This window comes from Sycon ciliatum, chromosome 5 (assembly GCF_964019385.1).
Source record: "Sycon ciliatum chromosome 5, ocSycCili1.1, whole genome shotgun sequence".
Classification (NCBI taxonomy): Eukaryota; Metazoa; Porifera; class Calcarea; order Leucosolenida; family Sycettidae; genus Sycon; species Sycon ciliatum.
This window is the reverse complement of record NC_088647.1, coordinates 4,760,298-4,780,297: the sequence shown is the minus strand read 5'-3', so window position 1 is coordinate 4,780,297 and position 20,000 is coordinate 4,760,298. Positions and strand designations below refer to the sequence as shown.

At 49.9% G+C, this 20,000-nt stretch overlaps 2 protein-coding genes across 2 annotated transcripts in view; both read left to right on the top strand.

Annotated features, from left to right (window-relative positions):
* The first annotated feature begins 1,296 nt into the window (after positions 1-1,296).
* On the top strand, positions 1,297-14,208 carry LOC135817274 (uncharacterized). Its single transcript, XM_065330425.1, has 6 exons — positions 1,297-2,182; positions 6,154-7,045; positions 7,512-11,032; positions 11,745-11,791; positions 12,416-12,734; positions 13,165-14,208. Exons 1-6 carry the CDS (start codon positions 1,610-1,612, stop codon positions 13,174-13,176), a joined length of 5,364 nt encoding a protein of 1,787 aa, XP_065186497.1. The 5' UTR covers positions 1,297-1,609; the 3' UTR covers positions 13,177-14,208.
* A 1,358-nt stretch (positions 14,209-15,566) lies between these two features.
* The window catches only part of LOC135817276 (uncharacterized), a 20,733-nt gene continuing 16,299 nt past the window's right edge, over positions 15,567-20,000 (top strand). Inside the window, exons 1-3 of the mRNA XM_065330427.1 lie at positions 15,567-16,280; positions 17,023-17,409; positions 19,854-20,000. The exon at positions 19,854-20,000 is cut by the window's right edge and continues 1,059 nt beyond it. Coding sequence (XP_065186499.1) covers positions 15,843-16,280; positions 17,023-17,409; positions 19,854-20,000 — 972 coding nt within the window. The 5' untranslated portion in view covers positions 15,567-15,842. The remainder of the gene's footprint in view (positions 16,281-17,022; positions 17,410-19,853) is intronic.

Genomic DNA, 20,000 nt, shown 5'->3' with positions numbered 1-20,000 from the left:
AATATGGTGGTAAAGACACACCTGTGCATACAATATGGCTTGTGTTTACCGCCATATTGCCAGGTGTGTCTTTACCACCATATTTATCAACCATAAGTACAGCTGCAGTGGTGTCTTCAACTTCATTCTCCCGAATTGGATTATTCCCGCAACAATTATGAATTATCCCAGGAAATACTCCTGGGGCCCGACCTAAGGCAAAATTTACTCTGATAAGTGAGGTACCTATAGAATACTGACAAGGACACAACGCACAAAGCACAACACACGCCGTTGCCTTGGCTTGGGTCAGTGCATGCACTACCCGCCGGCGCACTTGGACCAATCATCAGACGACGCTGATAACGAATCACAATGTGACTTCCATACTATTTTTTAAGTGGAGGACTGGACTGCGGTCCGGATACCGGGATAGCCACTAAAGCGTTCATGTCATGCATGGCATTGTGTCAGGATGTGTCGCGTAGCCGCCAGGCTGGCAAGCATTCCTGCTATGCAGCCTGTGCAGATGTTTCAGCAAGGATGCTGGTGTGGGGAGTGACTCAGTCGGGGGGGGGGCAACGGTATACGGATAATACTGGTGCATGGTTACTATTGGTAGACGTCGACATGGTGAACAGCTTTACTTGAACAATACTTTCATGTTCTTAGTCTAATCTTAGAGCGCAAAGTCCTGCTTTACTTCTTCTCGTTCTTCTGTCGTAGTGTTCTTTTGGACAGCTGGACTCCCAACCCTTTCCACATAACAGGTCTGCCAAGCCGTCATGTAAATAATTGCCAGTGTCATCCCGACCAGGGACCGCAATCGTCAATCACGATCTATGCTGTCAACCATGGTCGATCGGGCTGGATGCGAAGAAAACTGATGGTGTGGCCTGGGGCCGTGGGGGTATCGGTGCAGTGACTGTGTGTAAACTCCCTAGTCCCAATGCAAGGCCATCACCTACCCCTAGCCCATCATTGGCATCAATGGCAGCCGAGGCCGCTGGCAGCATCTGCATCGGATCGGCTGCACGCAGCGCTGGTAGATCTACAATCTACTACTACTACTAGTACAAGTAGATCTACGCTACTCTCTGCAGTCAGTCCAAGCAAATGAAGTCGCCAAGGCCCTGCCTTGCATTTGTAGTAGATCTACCCCAGTTTCGTGTACAGTCAGATCTCGCTTATCCAGTGCTCTTTTATCCGGATCCCTCGCCATCCGGAAGAATATCGTTGGTTACCGATTTGCAGCATATGCGGCATGCCATGCACGCATACAGTATGTGTGTTCGATTATCCGGTTCCCCCACTTTTGCGGTGGTTCCGGCCGGAGTGGCCGTCATTATTCCTGCCAAAATACTGGCTGCTGCTGCTGCTGGCAATGAAGCAGGGGGAACGCAACCGTTGAACGACGTGTGCCATCTCGTTCAGTCACTTCACTGGTCAGTGAAACTGTTGTCCACCCGACGGTCAAGCAACGCCTATGTAGCGAACAACTATCCTCTCCGACTCGGTGCTGCTGGATTAGTGGATAGCCGTGTTCGTCCCAGAAGACGCCTGGTTGTATAACTACAAAAGTGGCGTTCACGGCCAGCTCGCAACATCATAGTCTTTTTGTTTGCCGCGAATGAATGGTGTCGAGTCGAAACGCGACATCGTTTCTACAATGGCGCTTGCCACACCTGCGGCATCTTCGGCTGTGCCCGGCGCTCCGTCGTCCGACTCGGTGTACTATATCATTCTTCGGGACATCAGCGCCGAGGAGCTGCTCAAGCAGACTGGGCATGGGATCCCTGCCAGGAAGCGAGTGCAGTGCGGAGAAATCGGCGCGGTGCCGCGGGGAGAGAAGCTGGGAGCACGAGCCGGTGTGGGAAGCATCCTGATCGACATCAGTGGAGAGCTGGAGTCACAGGACATTGTCTGTGTACCGTTTTCCTTCGCCAAGCGGTTGCCCGGTGACTGTGCTGAATTTTTGTTGGCAATCGGCGAAAAGAAGAAGCGCTACGAGTTCATGCAGACAGCGGACAAGCTGGATTCCGTCAGAACAATCCGGCCCGGTCACACCTGCTCCATAGCGTGTGTGAAGCCCTACAGTGGGTTCAACGTTTTCAGAAAGAGCATGGAGCACTATGCTGGCGTGGTGCGCAGCTGTGGGCCTAGGCCTGGCCAGAGAGGCACGTGGTTTGAAGTTGAGGTTCTGGTAGGTAGAGGCTAGCACAATCATGTATTTTTGTATTTTGTATTTTATTATATTTTAAAAGGACGCCTGTCGAGGGGATCTCCTGCAAGAAGAATGAATTTAATGACAACTTTATGTAGAGGGAGCAGTTAAAGGGGAAGTTAAGGCAAAAATAAAAATTTCACCAGTTGTAGTCTTCGGGGTGCTGAGTCGAATGGTCGTGGTCCGAGGAAGCTGAGACGCTCCCTTCCTACTTGAATCCCAATCGAACTCGCGCACTTCCACCGAAACTGGGTGACTGCGCCCTACTAGATGGGGATTTGTATGCAAAATGTCACTAAAAGCGCCATTTCGTTCTTATAAAAGCATGGATGACCGCGATTGGCCCATATGTTGTAGTCTTTTGGACGCTGAGTCGATTGGTTTTGGTCCGAAAAGGCTGCGATGCAGCGTTCCTCTTTTATTTCTAATCGAACATGGTTGAACAAGCGGTCACGTGCTCCTGCGTACACCAGTCAACTGGTCACCGTGCCTGCAGGGTACAACTTACTAGCGTGTTTGACCTTTTTTGGGTGCAGTCCTGTCACTCGAGTTGAACTCGAGTTGAACCTTGGTGTGAAAGTTGTCGCCTGCTGGCGTGGTGACCAGGTGATTTGGGCACCCAGGAGCACGTGACCGCTTGTTCAACCATGTTCGATTGGGAATAAAGGAGGAACGCTGCATCGCAGCCTTTTCGGACCAAAACCAGTTGACTCAGCGTCCAAAAGAGAACAACATATGGGCCAATCGCGGTCATCCGTGCTTTTATAAGAACGAAATGGCGATTTTAGTGACATTTTGCATACAAATCCCCATCTAGTAGGGCGCAGTCACCCAGTTTCGGTGGAAGTGCGCGAGTTCGATTGGGATTCAAGTAGGAAGGGAGCGTCTCAGCTTTCTCGGACCAAGACCATCCGACTCAGCACCCCGAAGACTACACCTGGTGAAATTTTAATTTTTGCCTTAACTTCCCCTTTAATCGAGGATAGGCTAAGGAAATAGATCAAGTGAGAGAGAGATGTAGATCTACATGTACCGTAAAGTATCGCCAGAGCGCCCCACCATCTCGTCCTTTCGTGGTCATATTGTGGAGGTGATTTCCCACCTGTAGGTCCTACGACACGAACCTTGTACACACATCGCACGCTGTGCACTCAATCCGTACTCGATTTGCCTTCGAGCGGACATGAGCTCCACACAAAAACCTGCCAAGTGTTACCTTAGTACACTAAAGTTCTCACACCGCACAAATTTCGTTGCATTGTGCCACACGAATTTCCTTTCCCTGGCTGTAAAATCAAGGTGGGGCGCTCTCGCGAGACGGGGCGCTCTGGCGGTACTTTACGGTAATAATTATAACGTAGCGTTGCAATAAAACCCGCCCTTTAGTTATTGTTAAACAGACACCCTTGAGCTTGGTGAAGCGGAAAACCGGAAACTGCCCTTTCAGGATTCCGCTTGATCCAGGGATGCACGCTCGAAACACAGCACTTATCTTTGGCGCATGAAGATTTGTCCGGTCAATACAGGATTCCACTTGGTACACCGGGGTCCGTCAAACACAGGGTTTACTGTTTTACAGTCAGAAGACCTATATTCTGACTGTGCATGCTTTCGGGTAGCGCCAATCTCTATGGAGGTACAGACCCTTCACAGAAGAGGTGCTGTTTCCCCAATTTTTAAAAGTTGCTCTGGCTCTGGCATCCTGTAATACTGTACTAGGTATCAGGCTGTTGAATGTCTCGGCACCCATTTTCACTATTGGTACTTCAACACCAGAGTTTTGAGATATCATTACATTTACAGCAACGATGTAAAACCATAATCACATGGAATGGGTAACAGGACAAAGCAAGGAGAATGGGAAACAGGACAAAGCAAGGAGAATGGGTAACAGGACAAAGCAAGGAGAATGGGTAACAGGACAAAGCAAGGAGAATGGGTAACAGGACAAAGCAAGGAGAATGGGTAACAGGACAAAGCAAGGAGAATGGGTAGCAGGACAAAGCAAGGAGAATGGGTAACAGGACAAAGCAAGGAGAATGGGTAACAGGACAAAGCAAGGAGAATGGGAAACAGGACAAAGCAAGGAGAATGGGTAACAGGACAAAGCAAGGAGAATGGGTAACAGGACAAAGCAAGGAGAATGGGTAACAGGACAAAGCAAGGAGAATGGGTAACAGGACAAAGCAAGGAGAATGGGTAACAGGACAAAGCAAGGAGAATGGGTAACAGGACAAAGCAAGGAGAATGGGTAACAGGACAAAGCAAGGAGAATGGGTAACAGGACAAAGCAAGGAGAATGGGTAACAGGACAAAGCAAGGAGAATGGGTAACAGGACAAAGCAAGGAGAATGGGTAACAGGACAAAGCAAGGAGGATGGGTAACAGGACAAAGCAAGGAGAATGGGAAACAGGACAAAGCAAGGAGAATGGGTAACAGGACAAAGCAAGGAGAATGGGTAACAGGACAAAGCAAGGAGAATGGGTAACAGGACAAAGCAAGGAGAATGGGTAACAGGATAAAGCAAGGAGAATGGGTAACAGGACAAAGCAAGGAGAATGGGTAACAGGACAAAGCAAGGAGAATGGGTAACAGGACAAAGCAAGGAGAATGGAGTACTGCGTTGTGATGATAGAAGAGAACTCCCTCCCCCGACCAGTGGCCTCAGGTTCACGTGCAAGTCCAGGTAGTCTCTGTGCTACAGACAGTAACCGCGTCGCCACCACAGTCCACAGCGCTTGCAATAAGCGATCGAGTGACAAGGCTGGACTGGTAACTTCTACTCGAAGTAAGCAAAATCCAGCCTTGTGAGTCTGCCCCCCCCCCCCCCCCCCCCACTCCCCACACACACACACACTCCCACAGTTGTGCGGATCTACACACCTGCAAGCACTGGGCTGTGTAACGGTGCAAGGATCTTAGCTTAGGTTTTGGGCCGATTTCATTTTTAAAGCACAAATGTAGCAGAGCAGCTCCCAGTCCTACTGTCTGTGTAGCTCAAGTTTTGTTCAGCACGCATGTTTGTCCCTGTGCACGCATGTTTGTCCCTGTGCACGCATGTTTGTCCCTGTGCACGCATGTTTGTCCCTGTGCACGCATGTTTGTCCCTGTGCACGCATGTTTGTCCCTGTGCACGCATGTTTGTCCCTGTGCACGCATGTTTGTCCCTGTGCACGCATGTTTGTCCCTGTGCACGCATGTTTGTCCCTGTGCACGCATGTTTGTCCCTGTGCACGCATGTTTGTCCATGTGCACGCATGTTTGTCCCTGTGCCCGCATGTTTGTCCCTGTGCACGCATGTTTGTCCCTGTGCACGCATGTTTGTCCCTGTGCACGCATGTTTGTCCCTGTGCACGCATGTTTGTCCCTGTGCACGCATGTTTGTCCCTGTGCACGCATGTTTGTCCCTGTGCACGCATGTTTGTCCCTGTGCACGCATGTTTGTCCCTGTGCACGCATGTTTGTCCCTGTGCACGCATGTTTGTCCCTGTGCACGCATGTTTGTCCCTGTGCACGCATGTTTGTCCCTGTGCACGCATGTTTGTCCCTGTGCACGCATGTTTGTCCCTGTGCACGCATGTTCGTCCCTGTGCACGCATGTTCGTCCCTGTGCACGCATGTTCGTCCCTGTGCACGCATGTTTGTCCCTGTGCACGCATGTTTGTCCCTGTGCCCGCATGTTTGTCCCTGTGCCCGCATGTTTGTCCCTGTGCACGCATGTTTGTCCCTGTGCACGCATGTTTGTCCCTGTGCACGCATGTTTGTCCCTGTGCACGCATGTTTGTCCCTGTGCACGCATGTTTGTCCCTGTGCACGCATGTTTGTCCCTGTGCACGCATGTTTGTCCCTGTGCACGCATGTTTGTCCCTGTGCACGCATGTTTGTCCCTGTGCACGCATGTTTGTCCCTGTGCACGCATGTTTGTCCCTGTGCCCGTATCTGTTTCCAGGGTCCAGCAAGTGAGAATTTTTCCTCAAGCAAAATGGCAATAGAGCGGTTGGACCACAGTTTGCCAGAGTCTCCACGCATTGAATATGTGAATGCGTGCGACATCTCTCCGAGGCCGCTGATGCAGGATGTGGCCAATGAGCTGCAGAAGTACCGCACTACAAAGGCGGCCAAGAGAAAGCAAGGCATCACTCCGAACACTGCAAAAGGAAAAGCTCCCAGCGGCAAATCAGCAACAACCACACCCGCCAAACGCCAATCACAAACCGAGTCACACGGTGTAGATGTCACAACAAGTGCATCTACTACATCCGTGCACACTACACCGCCTCACAGCTCAGCTGACGCCCTTGCTGACGCCGGCTTTGCAACAGCCAGTATGGCCAGTTTGGCGGAGGATGCCGATTACCAGGAATACGTAGTAGTACCCAGCAAGCCTGGACAAAACACAGCCGCAGATCGCGCTGCGCACACGGCGGACCCGAAGAAACCGGCTGCTGCCACGGGAAATATCAGTACCGGGGGAAAGCTCCGAGACGTGAAGCTTGACAGGGAGCTGAAGACTGGCAGTGTCTTCTTGCCCACACCCATCAGTAAGCATGCTCCAAGGGAGGATGGAGACCGCCAAACTACTCTACTAGCTAAAAACACTTCAGATAAGCACAGCGGATCAGTGCCAGTGAAAAACACAGACCAGGAAGAGGAGTTCAGTGCTAGTTTAGCCGAGGCTCCGTCAAGCTTTCAAAATAATCCGCCGCCAGTGAACAATGCTACTCCCCTTGACAAGACAATAACAGCAAATAATCTTAGCAGCGACGGAGATGGAGAGGAGAACAATGTGTCTCCAATGGAAACCAACGGCCCTGCTGTTACGGATGAAGCATCTGTTACAGGTATGCCTTTGTATGCGCTTCACAGTGTGCTGGCACTAGATACGTCAATGTGTACTCCAGATCTTTCTAGTATGACTGTGTCATGTGTGCCACATAACTGTGTTACTGTAATTATTGCTGCAATATCGTCATTGACTTGCTGTATGTACGATCTCCAGTGAATGTTGCTTGTCCACTTGTCCTGTGCCTTGGCTCGTAGGTGTGTGTATGCATGTATGTGTGTGTACGTGTGTACGTGTGTGTGTATGTGTGTGGTGCGTGCATGCATATGTGTGGTACGTGCGTGTGTGTGTGTGTGTGTGTGTGTGTGTGTGTATGTGCGGGTGTATGTGTGTACTTGTATGTGTGTGCATTCATGTGTGTGTGTGTGTGTGTGTGTGTGCGTGCGCGCGCGCGCGTGTATGCGCACACACACGTGCATTGCTACAAACTGTGTTGTGTTTGATATCAACGCCACCTGCTTTAGATCCAAGCCCGAAGAATCTGGAACCGAGCCATAGTGAACACAGTGGTGATGACAGTGGTGATTGTACAGCTCCGGAGCTGGATTGCTGCCGTGCTAATCCCGAAGCCAGTGATCAGCCTACAGCCAGTGGGCAGTCTATAGCTAGTGAGCAGTCTACGCCCAGTGAGCAGTCTACACCCAGTGAGCAGTCTACGCCCAGTGAGCAGTCTACACCCATTGAGCTGTCTACACCCAGTGAGCAGTCTACACTCAGTGAGCAGTCTACACCCAGTGAGCAATCTGCACCCAGTGAGCAGTCCACAGACAGTGAGCAGTCTGCAGCCAGCGAGGCATCTACAGCCAGTGAGCAGTCTACAATGGTGTGTTTGGAAAGTGAGAAAGCTGCTGCTGTATGTGACACACCTACTGTGGCTAGCCGGAGCAGAGCATCAGATGCGGACCTGCATAACAGATCAACTTCTACACTGGCTGAGAAGCCAACTCCCAAAACCTCTGATGTAAATGTTCAGCTCACGACAGCCGGCCAAGGCACCGCATCTGATGCAGAACTGGACACAAACTCAACATCAGTGTCCAAAGAGAAGTCAGCACCGGCAAAGCATCATGACGCTTGCTACACGACAGGGGGGTCAGCATCGATTGCTTTAGACATCAAGGCAGATATCGTCGATCCTGGATGGGTGGCAGTATCGCAGGTGCGTGATGATGAGACTTGTGAACAGTCTGCGGAGAGTATAGGGCAGTCAGATGATCACTATGCACAGAGCACTGAGCACCCGAACAACACAGTAGTGCAGGAGCAAGACCAAGGTGCATCGAAGCCTGAACACGGTGTCACGCAGGCTGGGGTGGCGCGCTGGATCTCGGTGACAGGACGTGGAAGCGGTGACGAGTCCAGTGCCGTGGATCAGCCAGTTCCATGCCACTCAGAAGGCCGTCTTTCCAGACCGGTACAGGATCACGAAGGTCAAGCAACTCCGAGGCTGGACACAGCGGTGCTGGAGCATTGCGAAGCGCAAGATGCCGTCGCATCGTGGCTGGACGGCACGACACGAGTGAGACATGTTCGTGTGGATCTGCTTGGCCAGTGGCCCGCGGACAAAACAAGTCTACTGCGCGTACTGCTTGACCAACCTGCAGCAGACACCAGTATCAGCGTTAGTGGGATGGAGGAGAAGGTCTGCCTGTTAAGTACCTCACGTACAGGACATGTGACCATTGGTCAGCCCACCAGCCAAGCACTCACACAAGAAGACGTCTTCATTGCCAGTGAGTTACCGCAGCTAGTCGATCGATTGCACAACATCTCGCTCACGTCTAAAGGCGGACTGGTGGATGGGCTTGAACCACAGCAAGACAGACAGTGTGGTGAATCTAGTCCCTTGCCCGATGTCAGTGCGAGTGCCAGTGATGTCCAGGGCGCGGGAACTGTGTGTGACAGTGTGCCCGAGCAACCGCTGCTGGTGACGAAAGAAGCATGGCAGGAGTCTACGGTGCCCAATGGCGTGTTCAAGCCTGTTTACTCACTTCATGCACATCACCATCACCATCATCATCATGACCACACTGCTGCATCTACTCAGTCGCACTCCCCTTCCGGCCAGACACCATCGCCACCCGCCGGTCTTGGTCTTCACCTGGACGTATTGGCGGAGAGGCTCAAACATTCATCTGCGCTACTGCGACAGGTACGCGATGACGAAGTTATACTCTCTTTCTGGGACAGCGGCGGGCAGCCTGTTCATGAACCAATCCTTCAGGCACTCTCCACCAGCGCAGTGGCAATCAAAGTACTCGTCTTCCAGGCCGACGAACAGCTCGACTATGCACGGCCGCAGACAATGCGCCTCGGAGGACGAGAACGCCTTCTGGCCGTGACGCCAGCGCGGAGTACCATTGATCACGTTTGCCATCAGTTGCTGTCCACACACTTCTCGGCTCAGTGCACTGCAAGAGGCATGGCTACCCAATACCATGACGAGCCTCAGCAGCAGGAGCACGGACCGAAGCTTCCACCGACCATCTTAGTCGGCACGTTGGCTGGCAAAGCTGCTGATGATTTGAAGCAACGGGAGGAGCAAATCTTCCACAGGCTGCGCAACCGACTGGAACATTTCAGTGCCGTGGAGCACTGGAGCTCCTTTGACGATGGCTCCGGGCAGCGCACTCGTATCCACCTCATTGATGACATGAAGCCAAGCCAGCCTGCGGCATGCAGTGAGCAGCCAGCTGCTGTTCAACGACTGAAACAGCACATCAAACAGGAGGTTTCTCGAGTCCTGCGGAGCTCCGGTGTCGAGCCTGGCTGTAGGCAGGTGAGGAAACGGTGGCTGGTGTTTGAGCGTATCGTCCGGAAGATGAGACTTGCACGGTGTCAAGCATCTCCCTCCGCCTCACCCAGCTCAGATCGTCTTCAGCCAGGCTATATCAGCCGGGACAGGCTTTATCAGCTTGTAAAGGAACCATGCGATCTCAGAGACGAGGCAGAAATGACAGCGGTGCTAGACTATTTCCACGAACACGGCGTGATTGTATACTTTAGCGAGTCACGCTGCCCTCGACTTGCTGACCTGGTCATATACAACGTTCAGTGGTTTGTCCGGCATGTGGTAGCCTTCAACGGCGCTGTGGATATCTTGCCATGTCTTTCGCACTGGTGGAATCGCCTTCACAGCTTTGCCGAGTTGCACTGGTCGCTGATCGGTGCTGTGTGGCAGGACATCACGGATCAAGCAGTCCAATGCAAGCTGCTGCGCATGATGGAACTGCTCGGTCTTGTCTTCCCCTGGTATGAAGGCGAGGTTCACGAAGCTGTCAACGAGGAGAGCAGACCGAAGTTCTACTTCATGCCATGTGCACTGCTGAGTGATCCATCGGAAAGCGCGACTGCCGCTACGTCACATATTGGGAGCGATGCTGACGGCCTAGACCGCGATGCACTGCTCGACGAAGGAGAGACGACACTGTGCACGGACCGCACGCCACTCTGCGTCGATCTGGCCACCGACTCTGGCAGCGGACCACTGTTCAAAGAGGCCACGCCGTATAGCATTTTCTTCCGGCTTGTGACGGGTCTGATGAGCCGTTGGCGGGAGCCCGGAGTTCAACCAAGCCTACGCAGCTCCAGGGCAACTCTCTGCTATCCGAACGAGCCGCCTGTAGATGTTGTTCTGACCTACGATCTACCTTCTGGTTCTATCCACGCCGCCGTCAAATGGTTCGTCAAGCGAATGCACCGCGGCAAGCCAGGTTGGACTAGTCCCATCTCCCGTGCCTGTGTCAACGTTCGCCGATGCATCGAAGCTGAATTGGACGACATCAAAGCCAAGATCGGAGTGCCCTGCCTCAAGTTCAACTTGACCGTGGCCATCCCGGCTAAGTGTACCTGCGGCCGCGGGCCTACTGTCAGACCTAAGAAATCGGGCAACATGCCTTCAGTTGTGTCCTGTTTCTACTGTGCGAGCCACCAGCGCGTGCCAAGCAATGCCCAGTGCTGGTTTGACGAAACAGCACCATTTGAGGTAGGTGTCTTGAAGCTACATGTATGTGTACACCATTTACAGATTATTGCAGACATGGGGGTTCCAACGTCCAAGGGAGACAACAATTTCACATCAAGGCGGTCGGCCGTGTTCTGTTTGCACACTGATAACATTGAAGACACTCCTCTTGTGATTGTCACTTGCCCAGCATAGTTCTCCATGTTCCCCATTTTTTCCAGCCTGTACCATCTTGAAATAGTTCTTCTACCTCTGATACATGCGCTCTCTGGCCGACCTAGCTCACACAAGCAATATGACTGCAAGCAGCCCCAGTTGGACATTCTTGGATCGCACGTTTTGAAATCGTGACTGAGCTGTGCTGGTTTATCTGTAACACTGTGCATCACGGTGCACTCAGTGCAGGTATTCCGAGATACTAGTTCCTTAGCTGGTTGTGTTTCTCAACACAATTGTATAGTCAGTTGTAACACTGACATGCGAATTTACTTTTTTTAAACTTTTATGTATGCAGGCAATGCCAGGCTGCATAATAAACCTGACACAGCCAACACCATGAGTTTGAGGAATTGGATATTCTAGGCATGTTGTGTAAACTCGACACCCCGTGATTTAGTTTTGTCCATTTTTAACTCAGTCCAGTGCTGTTGTAATGACTGACTAGACGCCCTATGAACATCTTCAACCAATTCATTGTGTGCGTGTTTTGTTCTCATTGCTGCTGGCGCTGTAGGTGACTGCGGAAAGTTTGGATCCATCAGGATCTTCAGTAGCTCTGGCGTAAGTTGCACGTCCATGCAGATTGTCCGAACAACACACTTCACCCAAACTTCTCAGTGTGCCCTTTGTCCGGTATTGTGTGATCTCCTTCTTGCCGCTTGTCGCTGCACTTTCAGCCGGGAACACTTTGAACCTGCCCTGGCAAGAGTGAAACTTGTTGAAAACCTGGATTTAAGCCCGCAGACCCTGGGAAATGCTAGTCCAGATAATCGAGGTGCCGGATAGTGTATCTCCAGGAGTACAGTAAAACCTGGTGTAAGCGACCTCTGTGTTTAGCGACCACCTGCTCTTAACGGCCGTTTTTCCATGCACCGACAGTTCTACACAGACACTGCGGGACCTGGTTCTAAAGACCACCTGACTTTAACGACCGCTTTTGCTTGCCCCGTGGGGTGGTCGCTTAAACCAGGTTTTACTGTATGCTGCTACTGAATCATCGGTAACAACAATTTTGCACCTTTTCGCAGCTGAAAAGGGGATATGAGTGAATCATATGACTCACCGTTGAGGATGACTTACATGTACTTCTCGATTGAGTACATCACACAATTTAAATAGCATGGCAGAGACCTGCACATGGAAGTGGAACAGCATTTTTGTCTTGAATCTTCTCTTGCATTTCAGACCAGGAACACCGATTGTGGACATCCCCAATCTCAGCAGCCTAGCCATAGAAGTGAACAATGTCCTGGTCGATGCCAAACGCAAGGAGCTGTGGCGTCGCATCGTGTGCGACGTTCGCGGTTCGGCTCACAACGCGGTGCAGATTCTTGCAGACTATGCTGCCGAGAAGGGCGTGGCACCCATGCACGGAGCGCTGTGCTACTGGTGGGAGCTGACGTGGCCGCGACGTGACCGAGCCACGCTGGGAACACTGTACCACTTTGTGGAGCAAGACGCCGGAGTGGGGATAGCTGATCGACTGCGTGGCACCATATCTCTGGTAAGACCGTGAGTGACCTCTTCACAACCCCTGAAGCTAAGAATAGCTGTCAAGAAACTTCCTTCTTGTAGTACAGACAACTTCGCTAATAAGTTATAATAACGACTGCGGATATAACGACAGTTCGCTAATAACGACAGAATTTCCATGCCCAGAGCAAAGTCCCATCCAACTGTAATACATAATTATAATGAGACTTCGGGTATAAGGACACTTCGCGAATAAGGAGACTTTTCTGATGCCCCTCTGAGTGTCGAAGTTGACGGTATTCATTTGTAGTCAATTCAAGAAAACAGTAAGCGCACAGATTGCGGCCAGTTTTCACGCTATTGGTCTTGGTGGCAAGCAAGTTGATGCAAGCAACACTGCCTTCATACTCCGACGAGTACTAGTATTCGTTTGTTATTCACCTTTGTTTGCCTCTGCTCAGATGAAGACATGATGGCGGACAGGCAAGCAGGCAGGCAGCAGTTTGAATGTGTAGCAGTGTAGATCACCCACAGCTCATGAACTACTACTGGTCTGAATCAGGGTCTTGTCGATGCTCTTCAACGGGATGATCATTGGCACAATGCCAAGCCGGCAGGAACTGGCTGACGTGCGTGCACTGTCCGCATTGGGTGACTATCGTGGTAGGGCAGTGCTCAGCATGCACCCGTAGTAATGGGTGTGTTTGAGACGAGTGTCTTGATCTGCTTCTGTGGCGATGCCGCTAGCTTTGATTTGGCACAATACAGGTGTGCCGCACAGTGTTCAGCCACTACTAGCATACTGGTGATACCGGTAACTATGACGGAAGTCGATTTGTTGTGTCTGTCATGTCTTGACCGAGCCATCGTGTTTCCTATCGTGAATGTACATTGTACACGGTAGCAACACAAGGCCGTCCGTTGCCCTTGCTCCTCAGTCCGCGGAGCTGTTCTGCACAGATTTTAAAATTAATTATCTTTCAGTACCAGTTGATTAATAACGTTGTTTTTCCCAAGGCCTGTTGAGGCGCTGAGGCAATTGACTGTAATGCTTGCTAGGTCTGGATGAGGGTTGTTCACTTCTGTCTTTTTTCCACGGCCCGGGGACTAAATGAAGCTGCTGTGGCTCGAACTGTTGTAGCGCATTATATACTTTTTAAATTTAGTGTTCATATGAAGGTGCTTGTCTCACAGCCCGATTCTAAACTGGTATTTAAACTATTTATGCTTCTTTTTACTCACTCATGCTGTTTCGTTCTTTGTGAACTCATCAGCGCAGCACAGAGGAAATGAGGCCGAACCTGATAGCAATGAAAATAAAAATTTCCAATCAGGCCCGAACGTACCTTGCCAGAGTGCTCAAACTGACAAGTCAGTGAGCTCTGCGTAATGCAAACAGCAACGGCACTACCCCACTATGCTTCTTTTTATTAGTTTTCACCTTACATTCCCTGTGCACGGTTGCTGCCAAAGATATTGTATTGAATACGCATGATACTAGTGAATACATGTACTGTAAAAGCAGAAATTTTCGGTGGCGTTTTATTTTCGGTAACTTACTTCGGTGCCGAAATTTTTACCGAAAATAAGACGCACCGAAAATGCCGGTATAGTACTAGTACACTTACCTGGAACGCGGGTTTACCGAAAATTTCCCTCCGCCGAACCGCCGATTTTGGAGAATGCCGAAAATATTACACCACCGAAAATTTCTGCTTTTACAGTAGTAGTCATCACACTGATAGTGAAGATCTCGTACTCGTTCCAAACACTCGTTGCTAAGACAAGTTGGTCGGGCTATACGTATTACTGCAATGGCTAGTGAAACTGTCCGCGCAGGTCCGGGCTCGCTAACCCCCTGTCCCGAGCTAGGTTGCACATGCCAGTGCAGGGCTTGGGAAAGGTGTGTGTGTGTGTGTGTGTGTGTGTGTGTGTGTGTGTGTGTGTGTGTGTGTGTGTGTGTGTGTGTGTGTGTGTGTGTGTGTGTGTGTGTGTCACGTGTGTGTGTGTGTGTGAAACTAAGGGGTCCAAAAAAGGCATCTCAGGCTCAACTGGGGTTGCAAGGATAGAGTGAAACGGCCTAGATTTTCCCAATTCGGTGCTTTTGGAGCAAAATCTGGCTGAAATCTTATTCTTGTTACGGTTTTTTTTTTGGAGAAATAGACTTCAGAAGGAAGAGCATTCCATCATGTTCCATAGGGGGTTGCGGAAAAAATTCTAAAAAACTCAAAATTTGACCCATTTATGGCCAAAAGCCAGAGAAGCTACAACAAGTACTACAAGTACAAGTAATTAGTTAGTACAACACAACAAGTACTTGTAGAACGGTCCATCTTTTTTATGACTCAGCTGTTTAAAAAAAACGGTCAGCTAGCTGCGCTGTTGCATGTACATATATGTACATCAGGCTAGGGACAGTACAGGGAGTCGTAAAAGCTAGTTTTACTAACTAAGTTAGTAAAACCAGGGAGTCGTAAAACTAAAAGTTACTTTTAGTTTTACGACTCCCTGATGTACAGTACGATGCAGCGTCAGAAGCAACGTCATTGATGAAGAAGGCCAATTCCAAGGGGACTTTCGCCGAAAAGTCCCGCGTATGGCAAGCGACACGTATCAAGTGTATGACGAGTAGTGACTAGTACTACAGTGCAAGAGTACAATCATGATCGTATGATTCGTAGGCCTACTCTTCGTAGTCTGATTCTAGCGGTCGAACTCGTTGAGTCTACGAGTTGTATCGGTCGCTAGCGCGCTGTCACCACTGCCACTGGTCACAGCACTAGCCAGCACTAGCAGCCTCGCTCACCGCACGCGCACCGCTGAGGCTGTTGACGTAAAGTAGTGCAGTTCAACTGCTACTAGAACGCATGACATAGGGACGAAAAGTTCCTGCACCGACATTATTTCGGAAAGGAAGTTTTGTTTGTTCCCTCACGCTCGAAAACAGACTGACCGTAATGCGTGCACTAAGAAGATTCGCAAAAAGACCAGAAAGGTGAGGGTTGCCTGTGTATCTGCCATGGCGGCGCTCTCGTGCTCCGGTGAGCAATCATGATCGTTTCATTCTAGAAGTGAAAATTCTGCATCGCCGCACGCGAACACCAGGCCAGTTCCAACGCAGTCTCACTACCAGGAAACAATGGTGTTCCTAATATTGATTCAAGATGTACACAGGGATGAGCTGAAGCGGTTCCATGGCGGGGAAGAGTCCTCGTTACAACGGCGAAGCTTGAAGGCTGGCGAAATCGGCTTGCAAATGAGCAGTTCTGGAAGTACCGTAACCATTGCAATGCTTGATTTCACTCCAGCGGGTGCAGAAGTTTCGGTAGCGAAGTACACAACTAAAGAGCTGTCGGAGAAGGTTGCCAATTTACTGCGGGCAAGCAGTGATCCGAAACTCCGCCTTGAGCTATTCCTCTCCCGCACTCGCCTGGAAGGAGCTCAAGATATTGGTGACGGCAAGGCTGTGCGCTACAGAAGGTATAAGTACACTGGTACGTTCGATATTCCCGGTATGGTGATCAGCGCAGGGCCTGCCCAGGGCAAGCATGGAACCTGGTTCACAGTGGAGATTCTGGTGAGCTATCATCTAGGACAGGGCCGGGTGTGATGAAGCAATGGCCCAGTGATGGGTCAGTTCAGATCAGAGAATCGTTGCCGCGTGATCTGGGGAGACTGTCGGCACGAGCAGGTGGAATTGTAGGGTGAAGCAATGTGGGTCTTGCTCCCAAACTGCTCGTTCTGGTCGCTTTGGTCATGGGGCAGGGCTGAGCTGTGATGATCGGCTGGTCTGGGCTACGTTCAGGGTCAGTAACGGGCCACGCAGCCGTAGATCACAATCGTATAGTGCACGGGACCATGGATCATGCGTAGCTTCCAAGCGGAGTCGTGGCTATGTGGACAGTTGCAGATGTAATGGTCATGTGTTGGCTCCCTGGGTGCTATGAATCCCCATCCCTCCCCTTTCATGGCGATTTTACGCGCAAAGGAACTGTTGTAATGGGGAATTTATGACCTTCCCGAAACATGCTCGGCCAGAATCCTCTGCCTGGGGGTGTGAATTGCGCCATGCATGAGCAGCCATATTTCTGAGTAGTTTCATTGCTTGTATAGGACACCTATAATGTAGTGTATGATACACAACACAACATTATTCATCATTTATAAATCCAATTATCAACCCAGATTCATCTGGCCATCATCCATCCAACCATCTAGCCACCCATCTATATTTTCAAGCACTTGATCTATTTGTTCATCTTACAGTTTGTTGTGTGTGCCGTGTGTGTGTGTTGGTACGATCTGCTTGTTCACAACAGGGACAGAAGAATGATAGCTTTGACACAGAGGCAAAGGAACTCGCTCTTAGAATGCGAAAGGCACCGACACCGATTCTGGCCTCTGCGTTCGACCTCGCCATTCACCCGTTTCTGCAGCCTGTCGTCGATAGGCTTCTGGCTCACCGCGACACCGCTGCAAATGCTCGGGGCAATGCGGCAGAACAACCGGCTTATCGAGGTGTCATTACCAGAGGCATGTCCGCTTTGGGATTTGGCAGAGCCAGTGATAGTGGCAACAGCTCCGAACGCCAAGTTGTCATTAACAAACGGCTGTGCGTGCTGACAACAGACGGAGACATTGTTGCAGGCGTAATACGCTGGAAAGGAAACGTTGCTGGCTACGGAGAGTGTGTGGGATTGGAAATGGTAAGGGAATATTCTTATGACACCAGCCGACCCTAGTGACTGTAGTGTACCTTCACGTATTGGAAGTGGGGGTGCCATTCTCTAGACTCTGTCGCCGTGTGTTGAAATCCGCACTACTGGTGTATGTACACGGACAGTGAAACCTGTCTAAGGCAGCTATTTTAATACACAGAAACCATATACAGTCAACTTCGCGTATAACGACACTCGGCGGGGCATCAGAAAAGTATCCTTGTTCGCGAAGTGTCGTTATACCCCATGTCTCATATGTATTACAGTTGGATGGGACTTTGCTCTGGGCATGGAAATTCTGCTACGGTCGTTATTCGTGAATTGTCGTTATATCCGCAGACGTTATTAGCGAAGTTGACTGTATGTTTAAAAAAACGTAATTGTAATGGTCTCTGTGTACAGGCGGTAGGCTTCCTTATCCAGAGTCACGCATGTGGACATGACATCAGTCCTGGTTGTGATACGTTGCCCTGTAGGACAGGTGATCACCTTATCAGAGTGCCAGTTGGTTGCCGCGACGGGCTTTACTATTGTGCATCACGGTATGCCTTGGGTATTTGCTGTAGAACATCCTGAAAATGTGATATGACTGCCCACTGTGAAAGAAAACGCGTGCCTTTGTGTGTACAAGGCCTGAGAACCTCTTCGTGACCGTGCATGAATGTCACCCAGCTAGCTTGTTGTATATTTTACTTCGCAGATTCTAACGGGCAGGTTGCCCAATAACAAGAAAATGAATGACGAGAAAATAATAATAAATGAAATACAGGGCGAAAGAAAATGAATAACATAATAGCTTTAAAAGAGAAGAAAAAAGCAGGTGGTACAGCCGTGTTCCTATTCTGAATTCCCTGAACGGAGCAGGGTTATTCTGAGCTGGATACATGTAACTATTACACAGCAGCACAGCAGCAAGAGAGCTACCTCGGTCGACATCAGTGAACGTAGACTAACTAGACTACGAGTGGATGCGAGAGCAAAAGTGACTGTTAGTAGGCATGGCCGTGCGGGTGTGCCAATTATGACAACAAATCGAATAACGGCTGATACGTTTCTATTGTATCTGGTGACTGTACCGTTGATTCGCCCCCTCTCTAATTCCCGCCCCCTGTCGATTTTCTACTTTTGAAGCGACTTCGGCGTATACAACGAAAAACGATGTTGAACCGACGCATGCACTGCTGTACACAATACGTGCCAATCCAGGATGAAAATGTGCACAATTCAGCACATCGAGTCTGATCCTCGACATTGTTGTACATCGTACTGCACTTGACAGCCTTGATCTAATTCCCGCCCCCTGCCGCAAACCCAGCTGGGAAGCGACATGGCGTGGGGGGGGGGGGGGGGGGATCAACGGTATTTTACGGTACATGCGCATTGGAGGGTTGAGTGAGTTCTTGTAGTGGTGCATATTGTGTGCTGTCATGGCTGTGATCTCACATTTCACCAGATCAGACAAATTCGTATACAGTCCTGACCAGTGAGGTTCAACCTCGTGAATAAAGTAGCTGTGTGTTGGCGAACAGTGCTAGAGCTTTGTAGTGCCCAGTGCCTATTACACCACTATACGCTGTCAACGGGATCGAATTTCACTGGCCTGTGCTTTACTTGCTGATGTCCTCAGTCCCAGTAACTCAACAACTCGGAATGTTCACTAGTTCTCGTCCTGAATAATCGTTGAGGAGACAGTACATGTAAAATGACAATGAATAAAACTAATTGTGCAGTCGTAACGGTGTAAAAGGGTATAAATGATGTAAAAGGGTATAAATGATGTAAAAGGGTATAAATGATGTAAAAGGGTATATAAATATGATTATAGTACATACATGTATAGTTTCGAAAATGTTTTATGTGATCATCATCAGTGGACATTCGCCATGCAATTAGGAATAACCAAAACAGCCAATACAGTATACTACATATAGTTGACATGTTTATCACCTGATGAGTGCCTGAGATGGCATGAAACTTTAAGTTGTGACTGATCAGGCCATCTGTTGTTCTGACTAGTGTGTCACGGCTCTACCTTCCCGGTATCGAGCTCTCTTGGATTTCTGCTGGAATTCACAACAGTGTTGACATTTAAGGTACTAGTTATACTCTGGTGGAGAGGCAAGGATTAATTTATAAGAAGAAAAGAGGACCAAAGAGCTACATGTTACACTAGAATATCCACTAACGCCATCGGTTACTTTACTTCGAAGTACAATCAATTTGTTATTTCTATAACTTAGAGCCGGCTTCCAAGTTGGAAGGCTGTTGGAGTGTGCATCCGAGATGTGCTAGAGCCGATTGCCAGTTACGTTTAGAACGTCAGTACCATTGGTCAGTGTCGTGCAATGTCACCGCAGGAGCTGATTGTAAAGTAACCAGTGGTGTTAGTGGATGTTTAGGGAGTTTTCGTCTTATTCTTATTTATCCTGCAGGATAAGCCAGTATCGACATTTGAAGTTGAAGATCCTCTCACTGTGCGGAACTGCCTGTTAGATTGTCCAGCTGATCGTCGACTCTTCAGACCAGTCAGCACCCTACTGCCGTTTGAGGAATTGCAAGCGGCCAAACGCCGCTCGGCG